The 23,715-nt window shown below is 49.1% G+C and overlaps 1 protein-coding gene across 3 annotated transcripts in view; it reads left to right on the forward strand.

The window, feature by feature from the left end:
- SFSWAP (splicing factor SWAP) overlaps positions 1-23,715 on the forward strand; it is a 54,878-nt gene that overhangs the window by 4,755 nt on the left and 26,408 nt on the right. For all 3 annotated transcript variants that reach the window (XM_066371213.1, XM_066371214.1, XM_066371215.1), the window contains exons 4-7: positions 2,356-2,441; positions 13,270-13,495; positions 14,648-14,760; positions 15,669-15,804. In XM_066371213.1, the coding sequence (XP_066227310.1) occupies positions 2,356-2,441; positions 13,270-13,495; positions 14,648-14,760; positions 15,669-15,804 (561 nt within the window). The remainder of the gene's footprint in view (positions 1-2,355; positions 2,442-13,269; positions 13,496-14,647; positions 14,761-15,668; positions 15,805-23,715) is intronic.

Below are 23,715 nucleotides of genomic sequence, written 5' to 3' on the forward strand. Positions count from 1 at the left end.
GGGCACATAGGAGAAGCGCCCATTTGCTTTTCCACCCCCACCCCCCTCCTTCCTCTCTGTCTCTCTCTTCCCCTCCCGCAGCCGAGGCTCCATTGGAGCAAAGATGGCCCGGTTGCTGGGGATGGCTCCTTGGCCTCTGCCCCAGGCGCTAGAGTGGCTCTGGTCACCGCAGAGCGACGCCCTGGAGGGGCAGAGCATCACCCCCTGGTGGGCAGAGCATCGCCCCTGGTGGGCGTGCCGGGTGGATCCCGGTTGGGCGCATGTGGGAGTCTGTCTGACTGTCTCTCCCCGTTTACAGCTTCAGGAAAATACAAAAAAAAAAAAAAAGAAAGAAAGAAATGCCGAAATATAAGTGGAATAACAAATTGATATTTCTCTCTTTTTCTCTCTCAAATCAATAAAGTAAAAAAAAAATAGTGCTACTAAAAAATCTGAACCCGTGTAGCACAGGCACAGACATCTGTAGTCACTCTGGTAAGCCCTGTGTGCGCTGGGGCACGGCCTGGCGATCTGTCACTAGATATTAGTAACGATGCCATGGGCCTGGCGCGTGTGGGACAGGCCACTACGTTAAGGATATTCAGTGAAAAGAGGGAGGAGTTTAACTTGAGAAACCCATTCGAATGTTTATAAACAAGAATCACATCTTGCAGGGACTTAGTGTTTGAGCTAACTGAATCTGCTGTTGGGATCTGAGTGGTTTCTTCCTCACATAACAAACCTAACAAGTTGGACTTGAAGCAGCTGCATGGGGTTCCCCACCCTCAGCAGGGGTGTGACCCAGGGAGAGCCGCGGATGCGGGCAGATCTGAGCCATAAACATGTCTCAGCAGTCCTTGGTTTTCAAGGTTACTGTATCATCCTGGCGTTTTTGTTACTGTAAAGCCTCATGGGAGTAACCAGGAGTGCTTTCATGGGACCTTTATTCCTGTGGAGTGTAATAACTTCTTTCTGCAGACTGTCTTCAGCCTGCTTCCTAGCTCATGTTGAGATTTTCATCGTGATTACATACCCAGTCTTCAGATGAGAGCAGCTATTTGGACTCACTTGAGCCTGTGTTAGTACCTCCATGGTTGGTTTTTACTCTGTGCTACTGAACAGTGCCACACCTCTGTAGACATGGCAACATGTGAGAAGGGAGCATCTGTGACCACCAAACAGCTCTTTCTGTCAGAGAGCCTTGGTTTTTTGTGAACAGTTCAACACTACGAGCAGGTTCTTTGAACAAAGTTTCTGTCTGGTTGTTTTTAAGGAGTGACAGGACGGGTCAGGATTGGACAGGCACCCCGGGCCTCGCCTCTCAGGGAGATGCTGAGATTCTGCGTTGTCACTGGGTGCTGCCCTACCAGCCCCACAGTGTTGGGCGCCGAGCGGTGGCCATGCTGGTGGCAAGGATTTCAGGAAGTAAAGCAGCAGGGCCTGGGAAAAAGCCGCTGCCTGCGCAGAAAACAGTGTCCAGTAGCTCTTACTTAGTGGGCGTCGGTGACCTGGCTGCATCCTGTCATGCACAGAGCCTGCTTCAGATCCCCTACGTTCCCAGCTGGGCTGGAGGAGGCCCGTCCCGTGCAAGGAGATGTTTGTTCTGAGGATGGTCTCACGTTCACTTATTTAATGTCTTCTTTGAAAGAAAAGCCTTGAGTAGGTTTGAAATCCTTGAGACTGTTAGCTTTTGTAAGTTCTCTACATTGTGTACATTTCACTATGTCTTTTTAAGTCAGTGAGGGGTAGATGGGCACCTCATAATTCATGCTCTTACACAGTCGTCAGATGTTTGTTAAATGAGCTGTCAGTGAAGAAATGGAAGTGGAAAGGTATGTTACCTGTTAGAGAGGTCGTTTGTGGAGGAGGAGTCTTATTGGCCTTGACGCTTGGGATAAAGCTTTACAGTTGGCGGGAAATCAGTTGTCTCAGAACTAAGCACCCTGTGCACTACCGGACACCGGAGGAGCTCAGTAGGGTCGTGGGAGCCTCAGCAGTGCTAGTGAAACCCACAAGCCAGGGAGCGTCGGCACACTGGCTCCTTGCCCAGCGCTGGGAGAGCACGCTGCTACTTCCTCTGTATAGAGGGGAAACCGAGTCAGGGCACTTGCCCGGGGTCCCAGACCTAACCATGACCTGGCCCCAGGTGCGGGTGCCTTCCATGGCAGCACTGTGGCTTGGGGTCTGCTGCAGTGGTTTCACTGGTGGGGGAGTGGAGTGGGCCAGTGCAGAGTGCTTCTAGAAGTAGGAGTAATGATGGACGAAGGGTAGTAGGCCAGCTCAGGCCGACCACAACACTCCCTGCATCGGGACTTCCTGTTGGTAGTGTCACACCTCCTGTGCCTGGTTCTGAAGTGTTTTGTTTCCTTTATACAGAAAAGAGCGAGACTGAAAACGTCGAGGAGAACGAGGAGCCCTTCATTGCCCCTTTAGGACTGAATGTGCCGTCGGACGTGGAGTTGGTATGTGCATTTCTGCCTCACCATCCTGTTAGTCACCCTTACTATGCCGAGGTGCCACTTGTGTGGAGCTCGGCACAGTCACACCTGCAGCACAGGTGCACCCTGCTTCACAGTGACTTGTGAGCTAACAGAGAGGAACCACGCTCCATCTCTTTTCCTCTAGAGAGGAGGGAGCAGTTAGAGCAGCATCAGGGACCTGAGCAGCTGATTCCTCAGAGGCCATGAGGCTGGGTCCCCAGATATTACCACAAGGAGAAAGTGAGTCAGGATGAGGGAAGAGCAGGCTCATGACCACATTCAGGCATAAAAAGTCTTCTAGGCAGTGTGGCTTTTGGTAAAAGTGCTTTGTTCCATTTTTTTCTGGGGTGTTTTCACGGGCTCTTAAGCTACATGTGTTTACCTTGCACCTTCTTGGCACTGTCCCCCGTCCCCCAGGTTTCCTCTTCCTCAGGCGACATCTCCAGCTGCCTTGGCCCTCGAGAGGGATCCTGGGTGGGATTGGTCTGGGCTGGGGTGCTCTGCAGCTGACGGGGACAGAGTTGAGTCTGAGTCCACGTGTGGTCACATTAGGGTTGCACTGTGACGGCCTTGCAGATGGCCTTCTCTGGCTTGTCTGTTCTGGCACCCTCCTCTGGTGAGGAAGAGTGAGGAGTTGCTAGTGAGCGGCAGGCAGGGATGCAGGCGCACGGCCTTGCTGCTGTGTCACTGTGAGCGCCATGCTACGTGGGCTGTTTGTGTTTATGGAGGTGTTTGTTGGGGATTGCAGTGTTCAAAATGTGTGTTGTGTGTCCATACCTGGGAGGGATATTTGTGCACAGCATGGTTTTTCTCTGACGTGATTGTACCTGGAGTGCAGGCCTGGGTGCCAGTGTTCTGGATCCCGTTTGCAGCCCGCACAGAATCTGGGCATGGCGTGGGTGCTGAGAACCCTTCCTCTCGGAGGACGTGTCCTCACCCCTCACTGCTCCGGCCTCCGTAGTGCAGGAGAGGGAGGAGTCTGAACTGTGGCTATTCCTCACCCTTCAGTTCCTGCTTGCAGCCCTCCAACCTCCACTCACGCGTTTGCATGTCCCCTCTTTCTTACAGACACAAGTCAGGTTCCTCTGGGTTTTCCAAGTGGCGTTACAGCTGGTGTGTGTTCTTCCCCGTTTCTCGCCTTGATCCGTCTGCTGTAGTTGGAGCCGGGGTGGGGGGTGTTACCTGAAGAGTGGACCCCAAGACCGGAGCTTTCGTGCTCTTGAGTGGTGTCATATTGGCGTCCGTTCTGCATATATCGCTTGTTCTGAGACTCATAGAGCACCGTGCTCCCTCTGCTGCGCTGAGAGCTGAAACCTTGTGTTGAGGGTCGACCACAGGAAAGTTTGTTTAGTTTCGATTGGAAAGATTTTTTACTTTTATGTGAATATAAATGTAGAGGTAATAAATTCTGTTGTCCTGTTTAATTCCTATAAAGACATTTACTGGCTGTGTACTACTAGCATGAGTGAGCATCGCTAAGCCCAATGGTCTCCCAGAACTGAACACGTCTGCTGCCCGTGGCAGAGCGGTCAGCCCGCTGTGTGCCAAGCTGTTCTCGCTGTCGCAGAGCAGCTCCTGTGGGGCTGTAAGACAGTCTTGGGTGGGGCAGAGCTGACTGTGGTGCTCACTGGGCAGCTGGCAGTCAGCTCTCCTGTCTTTCCCTGGTGCTGTCATCCTTCGTAGTGATGGGTGTGGGGACTGCAACCCGTGGTATAAATGGCACACCCTGGGGTCTGCATCTGTGCAGAGAGAATGTGGGTGACAAGGGTCCACACATGGTCAGTTGCTGCCTTGGTGGGCAGGTGGCTCCCACGCATGGGCCATGGCGCTTGGTAAAGAGAAGAGGGTGTTCTGGGCCCTGGTTGTTTAAACATCTTTGGCCTGCAGCCTCCTGAGTGCAGGCCCTGAGGCTCTTTGTGAAGACCAAAGTCAGAAACACAGGGCCGGTGCTGTCCTTGGTGCTGAGCCACTCCCAGCCTCCTGGCTCCTGTCCCCAGAGAAGCCTGCCCCTCTGTCTGAGCTTTCGGAATGACTATTTGTACAGTGTCCTTGTTTCCTGGAAGTGAGGACCTATTTTTCCCCAAATAGGTAGCCTGGCATCATTTTTCCTGAGGTCACATTTCAGTCGCTGGGCCTCCCCATTGCCCCAATTGTCAGTCTATGTTACATTCTAAGTACATACGCCAGGCTGTTCCTGAGCGTTGACTGTGCTCCATGCCTGGTGGGGCCGGGCTGTGTCCGTGTCCCCACACGGGCACACATCTGGAGCTTTGCGAGAAGGCAGAGAGGGTGTCACAGCCCATCCCCTCACCCAACTGAGACACCGCAGACAGCACACATTGCCCTGAGCCCAAACGACGTCTCCACGTGCTGTCTGGGGCTGCCACTTGGTGACCCCCTCCCAGCATACTCGTCCTCTCGGTGACCCCGTTAGAATGTGCTCCTAAGGGAACATGCTCATTTGAGCACATTTTACGGGTGAAAGGAAGGGGAGGTCTCAGGGTGTGATGCTGTCACGAGCTGCCTTCCCATCTGCTAGATCAGTAAAGGAAGCTGCTGTTGAACCCCTCCTGTCCCAGGTGCCGTGTGGAGCCCTTGGGCTCACAGTCCCAGGGCCTCTGTGGTGTAGCCGTGGTGTCACCTTGTTTCCAGAGGGGAGTCCTTTGCTGTTGAGGTCAGAGTAGCTGCCCCAAGGCAGGCTTGTTGCTCCAGCCGAGGGCCCGGCCAGAGCTCTGACCACACACTGAAGCTGCTGTAGGTTATTCAGATTAGAGCCCTGTTGTCACCATAGTGCTTTGTGGGCACGGGTGGGGGCCAGGAAAAAAGACGGGATTTACTCCTGTGTTCCTGAGCTCTTGCGTTTTCTCTGGGATTTGTGAGGCTCTTCATGTATGGTGAGTGACAGCCCCTGGTCCAATGTGTGTCCTGCACATGCTGTCCAGGCACGCTGTCTGTTAACTGTCTCCTTCTCTGTGCAGAATGTAAACGTGTTAAGTCAGATATGTCAGGTGTTTCTTTATGGCTTCAGGATTTTGAATCTTGTTTTGGAAGACCATTCCCATCCCTAATCTCTAAAAATATGTATTTTCATACCATTTCTGTTGCATAGTCTTGTTTTACAGTTGACTTGTGACTCTTGATGTTTCTTGGGGAATGTGTTTCTCCTTGATCACAGGAGGAGCGGGCATCCTGGGGCTGACACCCGCCTCCATCTACGTGTGTGGCCCCTCCTGCACCCCCACTCAGGGGTCCAGGCACCAGCCCTTCCAGGCTCTTAGGAAACCTTCCACAGTGCAGGGTTTCTGGCCTCAGCAACTCTTCTGCTTCCCAGGGCCTCATCGGAAGTTTTAGAGTCACATTAATGGAATGTTGGAGGGTTGGGAGGTATTAGCCCACCATTTGGGGCTCAGTCGCTTTCTTCAGAGGTTCCCCACTGGATTTAAATCAGAGAAGCGTTGGCCCTGGCCGGTTGGCTCAGTGGTAGAGCATCGGCCTGGTGTGCAGGAGTCCCGGGTTCAATTCCCGGCCAGGGCACACAGGAGAAGCGCCCATCTGCTTCTCCACCCCTCCTCCTCTCCTTCCTCTCTGTCTCTCTCTTCCCCTCCCGCAGCCGAGGCTCCATTGGAGCAAAGATGGCCCGGGCACTGGGGATGGCTCCTTGGCCTCTGCCCCAGGTGCTGGGGTGCCTCTGGTCGTGACAGAGTGATGCCCCGGATGGCCAGAGCATCGCCCCCTGGTGGGCGTGCCAGGTGGATCCCGGTCGGGCGCATGCGGGAGTCTGTCTGACTGTCTCTCCCGGTTTCCAGCTTTGGAAAAATACAAAAAATAAATAAATAAATAAATAAATTAGAGAAACTTTTCCCCTTGACTGGCAGTCTGTGTAACACGCACACTCATGTGTTGGCCATGTCCTTAAACCCCATTTTATACCAGGAATAATTGCAGTGCTCTTACGCAGAAGAGGGTGTACTTAAGGCTCCCGTGATGGATCAAGAGCAGAGAGGCTTTTCCAGACCAGTGTTCCTCTCATGGCCTCCTACTCTGGTAGGAAGTTGTGAAGGATGTTCTCAGAGCACCTTGTTTCCCTATAGCCCAGGAGTCGGGAGCCTATGGCTCATGAGCCAGATTTGGCTCTTTTGATAGCTGCATCTGGCTCGCAGACAAATCTTTAATAAAAAAAATAATAACGTTAAAAATATAAAACATTCTCATGTATTAAAATCCATTCATTTCCTACTGCTCATGTTCATGGTTGCGGGTGGCTGGAGCCAATCACAGCTGTCCTCTGGGACAACAACAAATTTTTATTGGATAATGCATAACGTACACGGGTCCTTGTAAGGTCAGGAAGTAAACTTCCCTCCTTTTAATCAAATAGTCAGCTAGCTAATTGCAGAAACCCTTTTGACAAAGAAGATGGCTAAAAAAAAAAGATGAGTATCGTACTTTTCAGCAGGAATGGACAGAGGAATTCGCCTTTGTGGAGAGAGCAGGTTGTGCAGTATGTCTAATATGCAATGATAAAATTGCATTGATGAAATGGTCAAATATAAAGCGGCACTTCGACACATGCCATACTACATTTGCATCGAAATATCCAGCGGGAGACAGTAGGAAGAAAGCGTGTCAAGAGCTACTGTGCAGAGTGCAAGTTAGTCAGCAGCAACTCCATGTTTGGACCCAACAAGGTGACTGGAATTCGGCTAGCTTTGCTAGTGCTTCAGCAATTGTGAGAAACGGAAAGCCATTCACAGATAGGGAGTATGCCAAAACATTCATGCTTGATGTTGCCAATGAAATTTTTGAGGACTTTTCAGATAAAGACAAGATAATCAAACAAATAAAAGACATACCTCTGTCAGCAAGAACTGTTCACAATCGTACCATCATGATGGCAAATCTCATTGAGGCAACACAAGTAAAGGACATAAATGTAGCACCATTCTTTTCTCTCGCTTTGGATGAGTCAACAGATGTACGCCATTTATCCCAGTTCAGCGTGATTGCAAGGTATGCTGTCGGTGACACACTACGTGAGGAAAGTCTTGCTGTTTTGCCTATGAAAGAGACAACAAGAGGGGAGGATTTATTCAAGTCTTTCACTGAATTCGCTAAAGAAAAAAAATCTGCCGATGGATAAACTTATTTCAGTGTGTACTGATGGTGCTCCATGCATGGTGGGGAAAAACAGGATTCGTAGCGCTTCTTCGTGAACATGAAGAGACCCATCCTAATTTTTCACTGCATCCTACATCAGGAGGCACTTTGTACTCAGATTTGTGGCAAGCAGCTTGGTGAGGTGATGTCACTGGTCGTTGGGGGGTCAACTTTATTGTTGCCCGAGCTTTAAATGATCGCCAATTTAAAACACTGCTGGATGAAGTTGGGAATAATTATCCTGGTCTGCTTCTACACAGCAATGTGTGTTGGTTGTCAAGAGGGAAGGTGCTCAGCCGTTTTGCAGCTTGTCTGAACGAAATCCAGACTTTTCTTGAAATGAAAAACGTCGAGCATCCTGAATTAGCTAACACTGAGTGGCTCCTGAAGTTCTACTATCTCGTGGACATGACTGAACATCTGAACCAGCTCAATGTGAAAATGCAAGGCGTTAGAAATACATACAGTCTTATCCCTTCAACAAACAGTGTTTGCATTTGAAAACAAACTGGAACTCTTCATCTCCGACATTGAAACAGGTCGTTTACTACACTTTGAAAAACTGGGAGAGTTTAAAGATGCATGCACAGCAAGTGACCCTGCTCAACATCTTGATCTCCAGCAGCTAGCGGGCTTCACATCTAATCTGAAGTCATTCAAAGTGCTCTTTGGAGAATTTCTTTAGTGCGCTCGTCTTTTTTGGTTCATCACCCAACCACACGAGTGTGCAGTGGACAGCGCCAACCTGACTTACATCCCCGGTGTCTCCGTCAGATTTTGAGCTCCAAGCTGCTGACCTGAAGCCCTCAGACATGTGGGTGAATAAGTTCAAGTCACTGAATGAAGATTTGGAAAGACTTGCACGACAGCAAGCAGAGTTGGCGAGCAAACACAAGTGGAGAGAAATGAAAAAACTTCAACCGGCGGACCAGCTGATTGTCAAAACTTGGAACGTGCTTCCCGTCACATACCACACACTGCAGCGTGTGAGTATTGCTGTACTGACAATGTTTGGCTCTACGTATGCATGTGAGCAGTCTTTCTCACATCTAAAGAACGTTAAGACCAACCTACGATCATGTTTAACGGATGGAAGTCTCAACACCTGCATGAAGCTTAACCTCACCACTTATCAACCAGATTACAAAGCCAACAGCAAAACCAAAGTGTTGGTTTTAACATAAAATGCACACATTTATTTGTATTTAGTGTTAAACGTATTGTATGGCTCTCATGGAATTACATTTTAAAATATGTGGCGTTCATGGCTCTCTCAGCCAAAAAGGTTCCCGACCCCTGCTGTAGTGTTGTTGCTGGTACAGTTACCTCTGCATTGCTTTCTAACCACTACAGCCATACTGTTACATCATAAGTGGGCCTCTCATAGGAAATTTTAGACCTGCCAGTTGGTCAGTAGGTGCCTCTCCTGGGATGTGGAGGGAGAGCCCATGTTCATTTAAGTAAGGACCGTATTCTGAAGTGTCCATTAATAATGGTTCTGTGTGTAGACTGTGCTGTTTGAGAAACGCACCTTCCTGTTGTGCATGGGGACCCAGGCTTCCATGCCCCGTATGGGCCCGTGACACGGATCCCGGGTACTTTGGGACTAGTAAACGATATCTGTCCTACCTAGGTGTGAAGGACGTTATTAGCTCAGGAATTAAATTTGAGAATGAAAGCATTTATATTTCATGAAATTGAAATAAGCATCTTAACTGCCCGTTTTTAATGAGAAAAATTTCCCGCTTTATTGACATGTAATTTCCTGGTGTTGATCTCTTCTTTGATGGTACAAGTATTTAGACACGGTCTGACGAGCTCAGTGTGTGGGAAGTGTGGAAGGCGTGACATGATGGAGGTGACCTGGCCATGCATACTGGCACAGGCAGTTTGCCTCTGAAAGGAAACTCGCCCCCAGTTCCTGTAGGCGCGGCCTTCCCTCCCAGCTCTGGCCAGACCACGCCCCAGGCTGCAGAGTGAGGCTGTCCTTTACGTGGAAGTGTCAGTGACCTGTGACCACGCACTGTGTCTCGGGAGCAGGGAGGAGGAGCACTCGGGTGCACAAGGAAGGACTGGGCAGTGAGCGTGTGGCTTTCTTCAGGTACTCAGGGCTGTTTTGAAAGTTGTAAAAACAATTTCCATCTAAGAAACAGGAAGGAGGAAAGATTCTTAGATGCTTGAGAAACTTGTCTAAAAATGGACATTTGGCCATGGCCAGTGGCTCAGTGGATAGTGTTGTGTTGGCCTGTCATATGGATGTCCTGGGTTCAAGTCCCAATTGGGGCACACAGGAGAAGCAACCATCTGCTTCTATCCCCATCCTTTTCCCCCTTCTCTCCATCTTCCCCTCCCACAGCCAGTGGCTCAATTGGTTTGCGCATGACCCTAGGCACTAAGGATAGCTCCATTGGAATGCATCAACCTCGGGCACTAAAAATAGCTTGGTACTCAAGCATCGGCCCCAGATGGGTTTTCTGGGTGGATCCTGGTCAGGGTACATGCAGGAGTCTGTCTCACTATCTCCCCTCCTCTCACCTAAAAAAAATGCACATATATGTTCAAATTTGTACATAACCCCTGAGGACTCACTGCCTCTTGAGCCCCATGATAGCACCCAGCTTAAGGGCCTATTACAATGGTACCTTAAGATACGAGCAGACCAACATACAATTTTTTAAGATACGAGCTGCAGCTCGGTCCGTATTTTTGTTTGAGATCTGAGTGAAATTCCGAGATACGAGTCGTGATTTGGGAAGCGCAGCTAGTTGGCGCATTGGTGCACAGGTCCAGCATCGGCAGCACAACACCAGCATCTCGTTCTTTCTCACGTGTCACCCACAGAATCAAGTCGAATCCTGTGCGCTGTACTCGTTCTTGCATCATTTTTGCATTTTTTACTAACTTTTTTGTGTACTATCATGGGACCAAAGAGAGTGAGTGTAAAGGACAGTGGTGAGAAGAAGAAGAGAATAATGTCGATAGAAGTAAAGCAAAAAATAATAGAAAAACATGAGCGTGGTGTATGAGTGATTGAACTGGCAAGGCTGTACGACTGCAATACATCTACAGTTTGTGCCATCCTTGAAAGGATGCCATCCAAAGTGCAAATCCAGCAAAAGGAATTATAATTCTGTCCCAATTAAGGACAAATATCCATGAAGAAATGGAGAAGCTTCTGCTGGTGTGGGTGAAAGAGAAAGAGCTGGCAGGAGATACAGTGACAGAGACTATAATATGTGAAAAGGCATGTATTATTACAGCAACTTGAAGAAAGAACCATCAACCTCAAAAGAGGCAGCAGAAGATACGTTTAAGGCAAGTCATGGCTGGTTTGAAAATTTCAAGACGAGATCTGGCATCTACTCGGTGGTGAGGCATGGTGAAGCTGTGAGTGCTGATGTTAAGGCAGCTGAGGAGTACATCACACGTTTTGCTGTGCTTATTACAAAGGAAGGCTACATCCCTCAGCGAGTGTTCAACTGTGATGAAACCGGATTGTTTTGGAAAAAAAATGCCCTGGAGGACTTTCATCACTGCAGAGGAGCAGAAGCTGCCAGGCCATAAACCCACGAAGGACCGTCTGAGCCTTGCATTATGTGCAAATGCTAGCAGTGACTGTAAAGTAAAGCCACTGCTAGTGTATCATTCTGAAAATCCTTGAGCCTTTAAGACTCACAAGATTTTTGCCTGACCAGGTGGTGGCACAATGGACAGCGCATCAGACTGGGATGCAGAGGACCCAGGTTCGAGACCCCAAGGTAGCCAGCTTGAGCGTAGGCTCATCTGGTTTGAGCAAAGCTCACCAGCTTGGACCCAAGGTCAATGGCTCAAGCAAGGGGTTACTCGGTCTGCTGAAGGCCCACGGTCAAGGCACATATAAGAAAGCAATCAATCAACAACTAAGGTGTCACATCAAAAAACTGATGATTGATGCTTCTCATCTCTCTCTGTTCCTGTCTGTCCCTTTCTATCCCTCTCTCTGACTCTCTCTCTGTCTCTGTAAAAAAAAAATAAAAAAGACACAAGATTCTTAAAGAAAAACTGCAGTTTATGTGGCGCACCAATGCTAGGGCATGGGTTACGCGGCAGTTTTTTATTGAATGGGTAAATCTCGTCTTTGGTCCTGCAGTGAAGAAATATCTTCAAGAAAATAAATTCCCGATGAAAGCATTATTAATCCTTGAAAATGCTCCAGCCCACCCACCTGGTCTTGAAGATGACATTCTCAATGAGTTCAAATTCGTGAAAGTCCTCTACCTCCCACCCAACATGACTTCAGTCTTGCAACCTAGGGATCAGCAGGTCATTTCCAACTTTAAAAAGCTTTACACAAAACACTTGTTCCACCACTGCTTTGAGGTGACTGAGAATACAAATCTAACCTTTTGAGAGTTTTGGAAAGATCACTACAACATCATGATATGTTTACGCATTATTGACTTGGCATGGCAAGAGGTTACAAGAAGAACCTTGAACTCAGCATGGAAAAAGTTATGGCCTGATGTTGCAGACAGGGACTTCGAAGGATTCAAACCAGAGACCGAGACTGAGGGAGAATCGTTGGAGGAGATTGTGTCCCTCGGAAAGTCTATGATGGGTCTGGAGGTAGATGAGGGTGACGTAAACGAGCTTGTCGAGGAACATGAGAAGGGACTCTTAACTGAGGAGTTGAAGGAGCTACAGATGGTGCAACATACAAAGCTTCTGCAAGAGATTAGTAGTGAGGAGGAGGTAGAGTCAGAGGAAGTGATTTCTACAAGTGAAATTAAAGACATGCTGGCAATGTGGGAGAAGCTTTCAAGTTTCATTGAAAAGAAACACCCAGAAAAAGTTTCAACTGGTCGTGCTTCAGCACTTTTTAATGACACTTGTCTGTCACATTTCCATAACATTTTAAAAGGCAGTCAAAAGCAAACCTCTTTGGATAGATTTTTATTCAAAAATCCTGCAAGTGAAAGTGCCAAAAATGCAGCCAAAAAGGCAAAAACAGATGATGATTAAATGGAAAATGCGTAATGTTAAGCTTAGGTTAAATTTAAAGTTAAGAAAGTGCATTTTTTTAGGTTAAATTTAAAGTTAAGAAAGTGCATCCCTTCCTCCCTCCCTCCCTCCTCCGCCATTCACCTCCATTAGCCGCACTCGTCTGTCTCCAAGGTAAGAATACAGTTCTAAATAATACTTTTTTCTTTCATTTCATATATTTTGTTATGCATTGGTAAAGTATACATTGTGTGTTTCTTAATTAAAAACATGTCTTTCATAATTTAGGATAGTTTGGGGGATGTTTCACAGGGCTGGAACGGATTAAATCTATTTCAGTTATTTTAAATGGGAGAAATTTGATATATGAGTTGACTGACTTATGAGCTCGGTTACAGAACGAATTAAACTCGTATCTCAAGGTACCACTGTATGTGGAAATATGTTGAATTGGTGCAAACACAGATTGCGTCCCGTGAGTTCTGCACAGAGCTGGAGGGGCCTGCCTTGGTCAGTGAGTTTTTGCCCCCACAGAATATCACAGAACTGAGAACTGCACTGAGTGCCTGTGACCGAGCAGGGCCACAGTAAAACCAGGGCTGTGTCTGTGTTTCCAATCCTGTTGCCAGGAGCCAGGGGGGCAGGTCGGTAACGTGAACATGTTTTCTCCTAGCCGCCCACTGCCAAGATGCACGCCATCATCGAGCGCACCGCCCGCTTTGTGTGCAGACAGGGGGCGCAGTTTGAGATCATGTTGAAAGCCAGGCAGGCCCGGAACTCGCAGTTCGACTTCCTGCGCTTCGACCACTACCTCAACCCCTATTACAAGTTCATCCAGAAAGCCATGAAGGAGGGGCGCTACCCAGTGCTGGCGGAGAGCAGGAGCGAGGAGAAGCAGAGTACGTGAGGCCCCCGGCCCATCTGCGCGGTTGGGAAGGAGCTCTGGGGAGGTGTGGAGCTGGCCGTCTCCATGGGCCAGCGGGCACCATGGGGCGGGCGCTCAGAAACCACATGTGCGCAGCCCGCTGGAAGTTGGGGGGCAGTGCTGCACGCCACACCCTCGGGGGTGCCACGGAGCTCTTGATAAGGCAGGAGAGGGATTCGGATCTTAATTAACATTTTTATGGATGGGTGAACTGTAATTAAATATCAATGCTATCAGAGCAGACAGTCTAGGCTGGGGATTTTCAGCCTGATTTATCTCATGGCACACATAAACTAATTAGTGCAATTGGCGCACCAAGAAAAGAGGTGTGATTTTGATTTGTTCACACCAGACAGCTCTTGCTGTTTGGGGTGTCATCATGTTTTTATTTGACAATCTGAGGGAAAAGAGGTCAGTACCCCTGACTAAACAGTCAGGTATTGCATGTTTTAAAAATTCCTGTGGCACACGGTTGAAAATCACCGGTCTATGCTGAAGACTGTGGTCCCTCCCCTAGCCCCATTTGTCTGTTCGGTGTTTCCAGAGAAAGCAGCATGTTCCCGCGGTTCTGGGCTGGGGCATGCACGGAAGGGACGTGCTCATTTATTCTCATTTGACTTGTCTCTGCCTTAAGCTTTTGTCCTTTTAACAGGGTCTCAGTTTGGAATTCTCACAGTGAATTGTTTTGAACACTCACAGACAGCAGTCTGCAATGTCTGCGTTGCGTTTTTTTCTCTTCAGCAGAAGCATGGTTTTCTAAAGCAGTTAGTTGTATAAATGTTATGGCAGCTTCAGTGCTGCTTATAGCTTTAAGAATACTTGTTGCTGTTATTTTACGTTTTATAAATCTATAAAATTTTCAGCTTTTTTTTCCCTGAAAAATTAAAATACATACACAACAGCCGTGGACTTGTGGGTGCTGACGATTTTGGGTCCCCCTTCCCCTTGGCTTTCTGCGGAGCACCTTGGTGGTGGCCCGACAGGACTGTTTTCCTGAGGTGTGCTTGGGCTGAGGACCCAGGAAGGTGCACAGACAGTTCTGCTCTCGTCCATGCCGAGTCTCCACGGGGCTTGTTGGTGCCTCTTCTCTGCAGCACCAGAGCCTGAAACATGCTTTTTTTTTCAGAGTCGGGGGTCAGCTCGGACAACGAGGACGAGGACGATGAGGGTGATGGGAGCTACCTGCACCCATCTCTCTTTGCTTCCAAGAAGTGCAACCGACTGGAGGAGCTGATGAAGGTGTGAGCAACGTCGTTGTCCCGAAACAGAGCTCTGCCTGTTGAATATCAGAAGGTTGCTTGGCAGGCCCTCCTTTTGTACAGTGGCTGTGCCTTGTCACTGTCGAGGTCTATTTAGTGATTTTGGTTTTCACTTGGTAGCAAAAAGTTTGCTTTTGTTTATTTCTTACATACCCCGTTTTATAAAATCCATGAGCAGATTATTTTCACTTATTGTACCTGTGCCTTTGGGATGTTTAGAATGAATAGAATGTCGGTTAAGACTTGGAGGTTCTGCTCTTTGCAGAGTTCATTGTGGTAGGACCGGTTTCCTAGGTGTTCTGAGCATGTGCCATAGAAGCGGTCTCCTGCCCAGAAACGTAAAGTGTCACTAAGGACAAGGTTTCCTTTTGCTCCTGCTGCTGCTGTTATTGTAAGGGAGTCACTCAGCAGTGTCAGTGTATGGCATGAGAGCAGGGGTCCCCAAGACCTGAGCATGTATCACAGCATCCTGTTGCGTGGCTGACCCCAGGAGGGGGTGACCGTGGATCAGTTGGACTTTAAAAGCAACTGGTGATTAAAAATCAGACATTTCCCTGAGGAATGGTCATTTCCAGTTGTGAGAGGATTTGGACACTCAAACTGTGTCAGTAGCGGTCTAGTCCTGGTTATTCCTCCTTCCTGTCCTTAGTGCTTGTTAGGAGGATTGAAGCCATTGTTTGTCTACTCAATTTTTCTGCAGATCAGAGGCAGCCAGGGCACTGGGCCAGTCAGGGTGTGTATGTGCGCAGGAGGTGTGTGTGCACGCATGAGCTGAGGATTTCCTGGAGCGTCCACTGAGTTCCAGAGTTGAGCTGAGCCTTCTTGCCACAGAGAGCTGAGTGACTTGGAGGCAGGTAATGGGCTGACCGACCTCCCCTCTGTCCGCAGCCTCTGAAGGTGGTAGACCCAGATCATCCCCTTGCCGTGCTGGTCCGCAAAGCCCAGGCCGACAGCCCTGCACTCACCCCCACCACGGCGGACGGCGCGGCCACGCAGCCCTCCCAGGTGGAGTACGCCGCTGACTGTGAGTACCTCACCATGCCTCCCTCTCGCCTGCGCCAGCGGCAGGGCATAGCCAGCAGGGTCCTGGGCGGTGCGGAGTAGGCAGCCAGGTCTGGTGGCAGAGCTTGGGGACCAGAGTCCCCTGCATCTTCATGCTTAGCTGCCAAGCATGCGGCCTCATCCTCTTGCTTGTCAACACCACCAGCGTCGGCTCTGCACTCTGGGAAGTACAAGGAGGAGGGTAGGGGATGGGGTGCTAGCTGACGGCCCTTCTAGAGACCTCCCCAGAGCCGTACCTGGGGCTTCCTTCAGCCCGCGTGGACCAGGACACTGTCCTGTGGCCCTCTTGGCCTGCAGCAAAGCCTGGGAAGTGTGGCTGCCCTAAACAAAACCAGTTATGTTGAGAACGGGGAGTGGACACTGGTGGACGTGTAGGGTATCTACGTGTCACGTCCTTCAAAGACACGCCCTGCAGAACCCGGGACAGCTCCCACCCATCCCTGGCTGCGGTCTTGTCTCTAGTTACGTGTGGATTATTCATGGAGGATAGATATTGACGTCCTGTTCAGGGAATCATGTGAAAGTACTTAACCTTGGTCTCCCTGTCAGGTGTGTCTAAGTAACCCCCCTTGAGGCTGAGGGAGAGGAGGGCTGTGAGCACAGCCACCAGGGCTCCATTGTTCAGCCTCCTTCACGTGGGACCTAACCTGATGAGTCCACTTAGAGAGCTGTCACCTGCGGATGGAGACAGGGAGGTCAGCCCGACACCCGCTCTTTGCATAAGCCGCTCGGCCCGGGCCCATGCCAGGCTCACAGGTGACGGTGTCTCTGCCCGCCCCACAGCCCCGGCATCCGTCATGTATCACTTTGATGCGCTCAGTCAACATTCCCAGACATTAAATGTCAATTATTGAGTGAATCTAACGCGTGTCCTAAAAAATTCTCTTGAAGTACAGATCAAGTCCAGTCATGTTTCTTTGGGGATTAAAAACAAAGAGCAGGGCTGGCCTCACACAGCTGCCTGTGACCTGGTGGTCAGGTTCCACAGCCGAGCCTGATGCAGAAATCAGACCCAGGTTACCCTACAGCTGAGGCCCCTGTCGACCCTGACACCCTGCTCATAGTAGGCAGGGTTTATGTGGGCAGCTGTACCCATGACCGGGCTCAGGGCTGACCAGGAGGTGCTGCTTTCATCTCCCATCTGTCCAGGTGAGAGTTCAGAGTGGAGCCTCTCTGACCAGTGTTTTTCAGCTACTGTCTGGTGCCAGTCTATGAAAGAGTTAGCCACCTATTGTTGTATGAGGATGACAGACCCAGTGACTTTAGTTGAATTTGCTGATGCTTGGGGTGACTTCGACCTTAATGGTCCCCGAAATAATTCTCCTATTTTCACTTGATCCCAAGTGTGTAGAGGTTGAAAGCCACTCTGACTCTGGCTTTTCAAACCTGTCTTGCATCCCACGGGTTAACTGCAGTCCTTGTCCTTCTGCTGGGTCCTTGAACTGTTAAACTTCTCTGCCCAGGGAAGGAATAGCAGTCAGGGCAAGTGAGCGCAGCTGATCACTCGTGTGCGTGTGGCTAAATGCTGCAGTTGGTGATGGTGTCCGCAATCCTGCAGGACAGGGGGGTGGGGGGGTGGGCAGAGCTGACAGTTGGTGGCTGCGAGTGGCTGCTGGGACATGGAGTCACCACAGCCCCACAGTCGGATTCCTGATTGGGGAGCCCCAGAGGCCAAGATGAGCCAGGGGAGAGTCTTGTCCTTGCTCTGAGCACACCCTGCCATCCAGCCCACAGCTGTGACGTCCTGGCTGCCCACCTGACCTACAGTCCCCAGCCAGAAGTGCTCCAGTGGGGGCATTGTCAGCAACTACCGCTTCCTCCAAGTGAAACTTGGTGTGACAACTGCCTTCTTCCTCACACCGTGGGAGAGCAGCAGGGCATCCGGGGATCTTGCCTGCTGTTGGGTTAGACACGTGCCCTGTGAGGACCAGCCTTGGTCTGACCTGTTCCACCCAGTGAGGATGCAGAGTTGGTGCAGACAGGGCCAGGGCCAATTCCACATGCACTGGCCATGCCAGAGAGCAGGGGCCCAGCTCCAGGTTTTCCAGCACGTTGAGGTCAAACGCCTGTTCACAGATATCGGCAGGAACTCCTGTCTTATAAAGGTACAGGACAGTCCTGCCGCTCACAGGTGTCCACCCGCATCCAGCCTCTGCTGTGGAGGCAGGAGGGGTTGTGGTGGAGGCAGCGGGACTGGGCAGTGCTGAGCTGCTCTCAGACTGCTCACGGTAGTCAGTGTGCAGAGGTAGAAACCTGGTGGGCACTGTCCCCTTTTCTGTGAGCATGGGCCCTTAGGGTCACTTTGACAGCCACCTATCCAGGTCCCTGGGAAACTGGTCCTGGTTTTCAGAAGAGCCATGGGCTAGCACTTGGGCTGTAGGTCAGAAGGACCTCTAGCAGAAGTAAGTGTTAATGCCTGCATCAGGTTCTCGGAGTGGCTGCTCTTACCTGTGGTTGTCTAGAAAATGGCGAGCAAGAACGTGAAAGGTTTGGAAGAGGCACAGTATAGGGAGATGTGCCTGTCAGATCATGTGGGACGTAACCTGGAAGACCTCCCGGGGCCTCGTAGCTGTTGGCTGCACGAAATGTGCTGTGTACACACCTGAAACATCATCTTACCTAAGATAAAGGTACACACATGAAAGTGAGCTATTGCCCATCCTGGGATGTGGGGCCACAGCCAGCTGCTGTGGGAGAGCTTTTTGCTTCCAGTGGACCAGATGAGGCATGGCAAGCAAGCACCAGGGACCTCGGAAGCAGAATTTTAAGTCTGCTTTATGTTATGTTACAGCTTTCGTGGCTATTTTTCCCTCCTCTAGCTCCACAACAGTTTGTGTTTGTTTTTAGGTGAGAATAGGAGAGAGAGAGAAACTCTCACATGTACCCTGACTGGGATCCACCCGGCCACACTGAGCCAGAGCTTGAATACCGAGCTGTTTTAGCACCTCAGGCTGATGTACTCCAACCGACTATCCTCACTGCCCAGGGCCATACTCGAACCAGTCTGAGCCTCTGGTTGCAGGAAGGGAAGAAGGAGAGAAGGGGGAGGGGGAGGAGGGAGAAGCAGATGGTTGCTTCTCCTGTGTGTCCTGACTGGGGATCATACCCAGGACATCTATATGCCGTGCTGATACTCTGTCCCCTGAGCCACTGGCCAGGGCCTCCAGAGCAGTTTCTAAGCAATTGACCTCTCTTTCTGCCTTTGCGAGGTATTCCATTTCATTTTCACAGGAACAGTACTTCTCACTCAGATTTTATCTGTTGGCCTAAGTTTTTATTAAATACACAGTTACAGTTTTATGTCTGAAAACATAGTTTCAGACAAAAACTGCTGGTAAAAGCCGAGAGGCCCAGCTGTCTACAGAGGCGTGGCTGTGTCCTTGTGTGCTTGGTGGTCAGGGCGCCACATGTGCAGAATGAGTGCGGACCCCAAGACAGCGTTCAGTATGAGGAAGTGCCTAGGACAGGAGGCACCAACCAGCAGAGAGCAGCGTTCATCTTTACTTAACGCAAAGTCACTTCCAGATGAAAGGGCTGGGTGTGAAAATTCTCTGGAAATAAGATACTTTAACAGATAAAGGGTCACCTATTTTAAGCCAACACATTCAACTAATGGAAAAATAAAACTGTTGAGAAAGCAGAAAAAAATAACATACAAATGGCTTTTGCAATCAGGTCGGAAAAAAAAAACAATTCAATAGAAAAATAGCTCTACAGTCAAGTAGGAAAAAGTAATGCAGTGGTCCCTCATCTATCGCAGGGGTTAGGTTTCAGAATCCTTGTGATAGGCGAAAATCTGCAAAGCAGCAACCTTATATTTATTACTTATTTAAGGCTTTATAAACCTTCCCCACACTCTTACAAACCTTTCCCACACTTATTTGGCTTATTTTACGGCAAAAATAAAATAATAATACACAAAAATACCTATATACTGCAAAATTCCACGATATAGCGAAAAATCCGTGATACAAAATTAGATATATACAATTTTTAAATCCACAATACGGAAAGCTAAAATCACAAGCTAAAAGTGAACTGCATTATTGCGAGAGACGACTATAATCCAATAGAAAAGTGAACTGTGGCATGAATAGTTCTCCAAGGCAAAGTGACCACACCTTTCTGTGGCTCCCTGCTCAGATGGCCTTGTGCCCATGGCTTTAAGCGCTAACCTCCTCAGGAGGTGACTTCCTGTGTTCCGCAGACAAAACCTGGCAGACTTAAGGAGGTCACGGGACTTGTGGCAGGAAGTGCATATGCAGGCACATAGAACGCACTGGAATCGTGAGTCTTAGGACAAAATTGCAATTTCTGAGCTATCGAAATGTTATTTCACATAAAAAGTTTGAAATTCTTAGTTACAGAGATTAGATAAAAGAAACAGGTGCCTTGCTTATTCAGACATGCTATCACAAATCACGGAGCGGGGTGACAGGACTTGGGTAGCAGGTGGGGTACAGGTTGTACACCACGAGGAGGGTGAGCTGGCGTTTGCCAGGACCCAAAATGCAGACCTTTGACTCAGGGTTCCCACTGTCTATGAGTGTGTATGCGGAGATGGAGCTACACTTACTCTAAGCAAGGTGTGTCCTTTGCAGGAGGACTGCAGGGGGTGCAAGGAGAGAGCGGGGTACTCTGGGGACACCCCGAGGCTGCCTGGGGAGGGAGAGAAATGCAGGAGAGCAGTCAGATGTGAGGGCACCAACCCTGCTTCCTGTGGGCCTCCCTAACTAGACAGGGTCCTGTCAAAAGAAGACTGGAGGCCAAGGCCTAACCCCTTCCCACGCACCTGCTCTGCTGGAACCACTGACCCTCTCAGGATAGTGCAGCTGACCTGATGCTCCTTGTGAAACTAAATAGTATCCTGAGTTCATGCTCTGTGAGTCTGGACTTTTTAGTTTGCAGTCCCTGGGCTGTTTTGTCTGCCCTTGGGAATAGCAGTCCCTGCGCCAGTCCACAGGCCGACTGCCCGCCTGCTGGCCCATCACAGGGCTGAGTCACCAGGCTCCTTCTTTCCATGTTGCTAGGTGTTTGATGATCACCTGAGGGTGTGTGCCGGCCTGCTTGGTCATGCACTTTTTGCTGATCAGAGATCTTCCTCGCTTTTGGCAGCCTAGGGAGAAAAGCATCTATTCTTATTTTAGCCGAATTTTATCTGGAAACTCTTTTTTAAGTTGAGATATTGAAAACTAAACATTTCTCTGACCCGTCTGCCTGACAATGAACTGTTTTTAATGCTCTTTGTGTTCTGTGATGATTTAGTTATCTTCTGCTCTTCAGCTATAAATCCTTGCTGAAGAGTCTAATAAATAAAGTTAATTGTGCAGGAAGCAATAATGCTGAAATACTGCCCAATATCATACATATTATGTGGTTTTTCAAAAATAATAAGGCTAACTTCATTTTTTTAAAATGTCTCATTCTATAAATAATAGCATAAGTGAAATTAAACCACATTATGTGGCCAGACTTGCTATTTTCTTCTATTCTTTAAATTTAGTTTGGTTGTTGTGTTTATGCTGTTTCCTTTTTTTCCTGCAAAATTGTGACCTTGAAGTGCTTTACTTACCTTCCAATTTTAAATGGCCCCGTCCCTTGTCTTGTTGGTGGTTTTGTTGCCTTTCTCTGAAGTAGAAGAAAGTAAGTGTTACCCCAAACCCCCCACCATCCAGAAATAGCCATTTTTACACATTAGATGAATGTCAATGACACAGTGGAAAAAACTGAGATAATTATAATAAAGAGGAAAAAGAAGCTCACAGCTAGAGAATTCAGAGAGAATCTTTTTTTTTTTTTTTGTATTTTTCTGAAGCTGGAAACAGGGAGAGACAGTCAGACTGACTCCCGCATGCGCCCTACCGGGATCCACCCGGCACGCCCACCAGGGGGCAACACTCTGCCCACCAGGGGGCGATGCTCTGCCCATCCAGGGTGTCGCTATGCCGCGACCAGAGCCACTCCAGCGCCTGGGCCATCTTTGCTCCAATGGAGCCTTGGCTGCAGGAGGGGAAGAGAGAGACAGAGAGGAAGGAGAGGGGGAGGGGTAGAGAAGCAGATGGGCGCTTCTCCTGTGTGCCCTGGCCGGGAATCGAACCTGGGACTTCTGCACACCAGGCCGACGCTCTACCACTGAGCCAACCAGCCAGGGCCCAGAGAGAATCATTTTGTAAAAAAAAAATTTATTGAATTTATTGGGGTCACATTCGTTAATAAAATTATACAGGTTTCAGATGCACACTTCTCAGAATGTTTATTCAAGGTTATGACTGTAGGGATAGAAATATTTGTATTAAAGTGGGAATAAGTTTTTTAATTTTACTTGAATTTTCAACATAACCTTATAATCAAAAGTCTAATTGAAGTAATTACAGATGGTTTCTTTATATCAAGAGTTCAGTTCTAAAGATTAGGAGAACATGGCCAGTTGGTTCAGTGGTAGAGCGTCAGCCGGTGTGTGGAAGTCCCAAGTTCGATTTCAGGCCACGGCATACAGGAGAAGCGCCCATCTACTTCTCCACCCTTCCTTCTCTCCTTTTTCTCTATCTCTCTCTTCCCCTCCTACAGCCAAGACTCCATTGGAGCAAAGTTGGCCTGGGTGCTGAGGACAGCTCCATGGCCTCTGCCTCAGGTGCTAGAATGTGTCCAGTTGCAATGGAGCAACACCCTAGATAGGCAGAGCATTGCCCCCTGGTGGGCAGGCTGGGTGGATCCCAGTCGGGCGCATGTGGGAGTCTGTCTCTGCCTTCCTGCTTCTCAATTCAGAAAAATACAAAAATAAAGAAAATTATAGATTAGAACGTTAAAGAGGTTGAAATTACAGGGGTTTTTTAAAGCTATATATTTTTTTTATCTTGGGTGTTATTAACTACAAAGCTAGAGGAAGTTAAGTGCTTGTGAAACACCTCCCGGTCCCTCCCCTAAGTCCTTTGGTAATGGCCCGTGGTGTTTGTGTTCTGCATCTGGTGGGTTGGCTCTTCACCACAGCTCCTTAGCCCTGTGTCTCTGGGAGGGGTTTAAATTCGATAAACAAGTTACTTTTTACAAGAGTTCTGGTTTATGAGTTCTTCCATCCTTGGGAAATGCCTGCCTTTGACCCTGGAGTGAAAAGGAAAAACTTGTCTGGGTTATAACATGCTTGTGGGGTGTATTTCCGCAACCTTTGCAAGCCAGAATATGGTGTGGTTCTGCCCAACACAGGGAAGCCGGGCTGCTAGCTTCTGCCACTGTGGATCTGCTGCATGGTGGCCTTTATTCACTGTTGGGCGCTTTTCTCCACCGTCTTGTGGTTGGAAGGAAGTGTCTGCTGTCTTTTGACATTCCAGCAGCAGGGCAGAGCACAGTGCGTTGGGTCACAGAGCTTGGGACGGTGAGCGTTGCCTTGAAAGAGGTCAGCTTCCTCCCACCCTCGGCCATGGTGGGCGCCTGAGGTGTTCTCTCTTTGCTCTTGAGTTCAGTGACTCGCTCGGCTTACATCCCCAGTGTCCCTGGAGTGCCTTGTGTACCTGTGGAGTTCCATCATTTTCCGTGGGCCCCTGAGTGTCACTGGCTCCCTGGACTGTCCTTCTGTGCCTGTCATTTCCTGTGTCAGTCTGTTTCTTGGCATTCAGTACAACTGTATCTGGGCACCTCCGGTGTCGGCAACTAGACTGGGTTAGCCTCTCTCTCCTGTCTGGTGCAGTTGGAAGCTGAGTGGGTCTGTGGTGGTGTTGTATGAGCCCCACAGCATAGGCTGGCAGGCCTTCTCTGTGGGGGCCACACACCCAATTTCAGGTCAGGCCGTCTCTCTTCTGGTAGGATGGTTGTGGAGTTCATTTATGGGCACCAGATTTGAATTACATCAGGAAATATTATTGTTTTGTTTAGTCTTGAA

Source organism: Saccopteryx leptura, chromosome 2 (genome assembly GCF_036850995.1).
Source record: "Saccopteryx leptura isolate mSacLep1 chromosome 2, mSacLep1_pri_phased_curated, whole genome shotgun sequence".
In the NCBI taxonomy this organism is placed as follows: domain Eukaryota; kingdom Metazoa; phylum Chordata; class Mammalia; order Chiroptera; family Emballonuridae; genus Saccopteryx; species Saccopteryx leptura.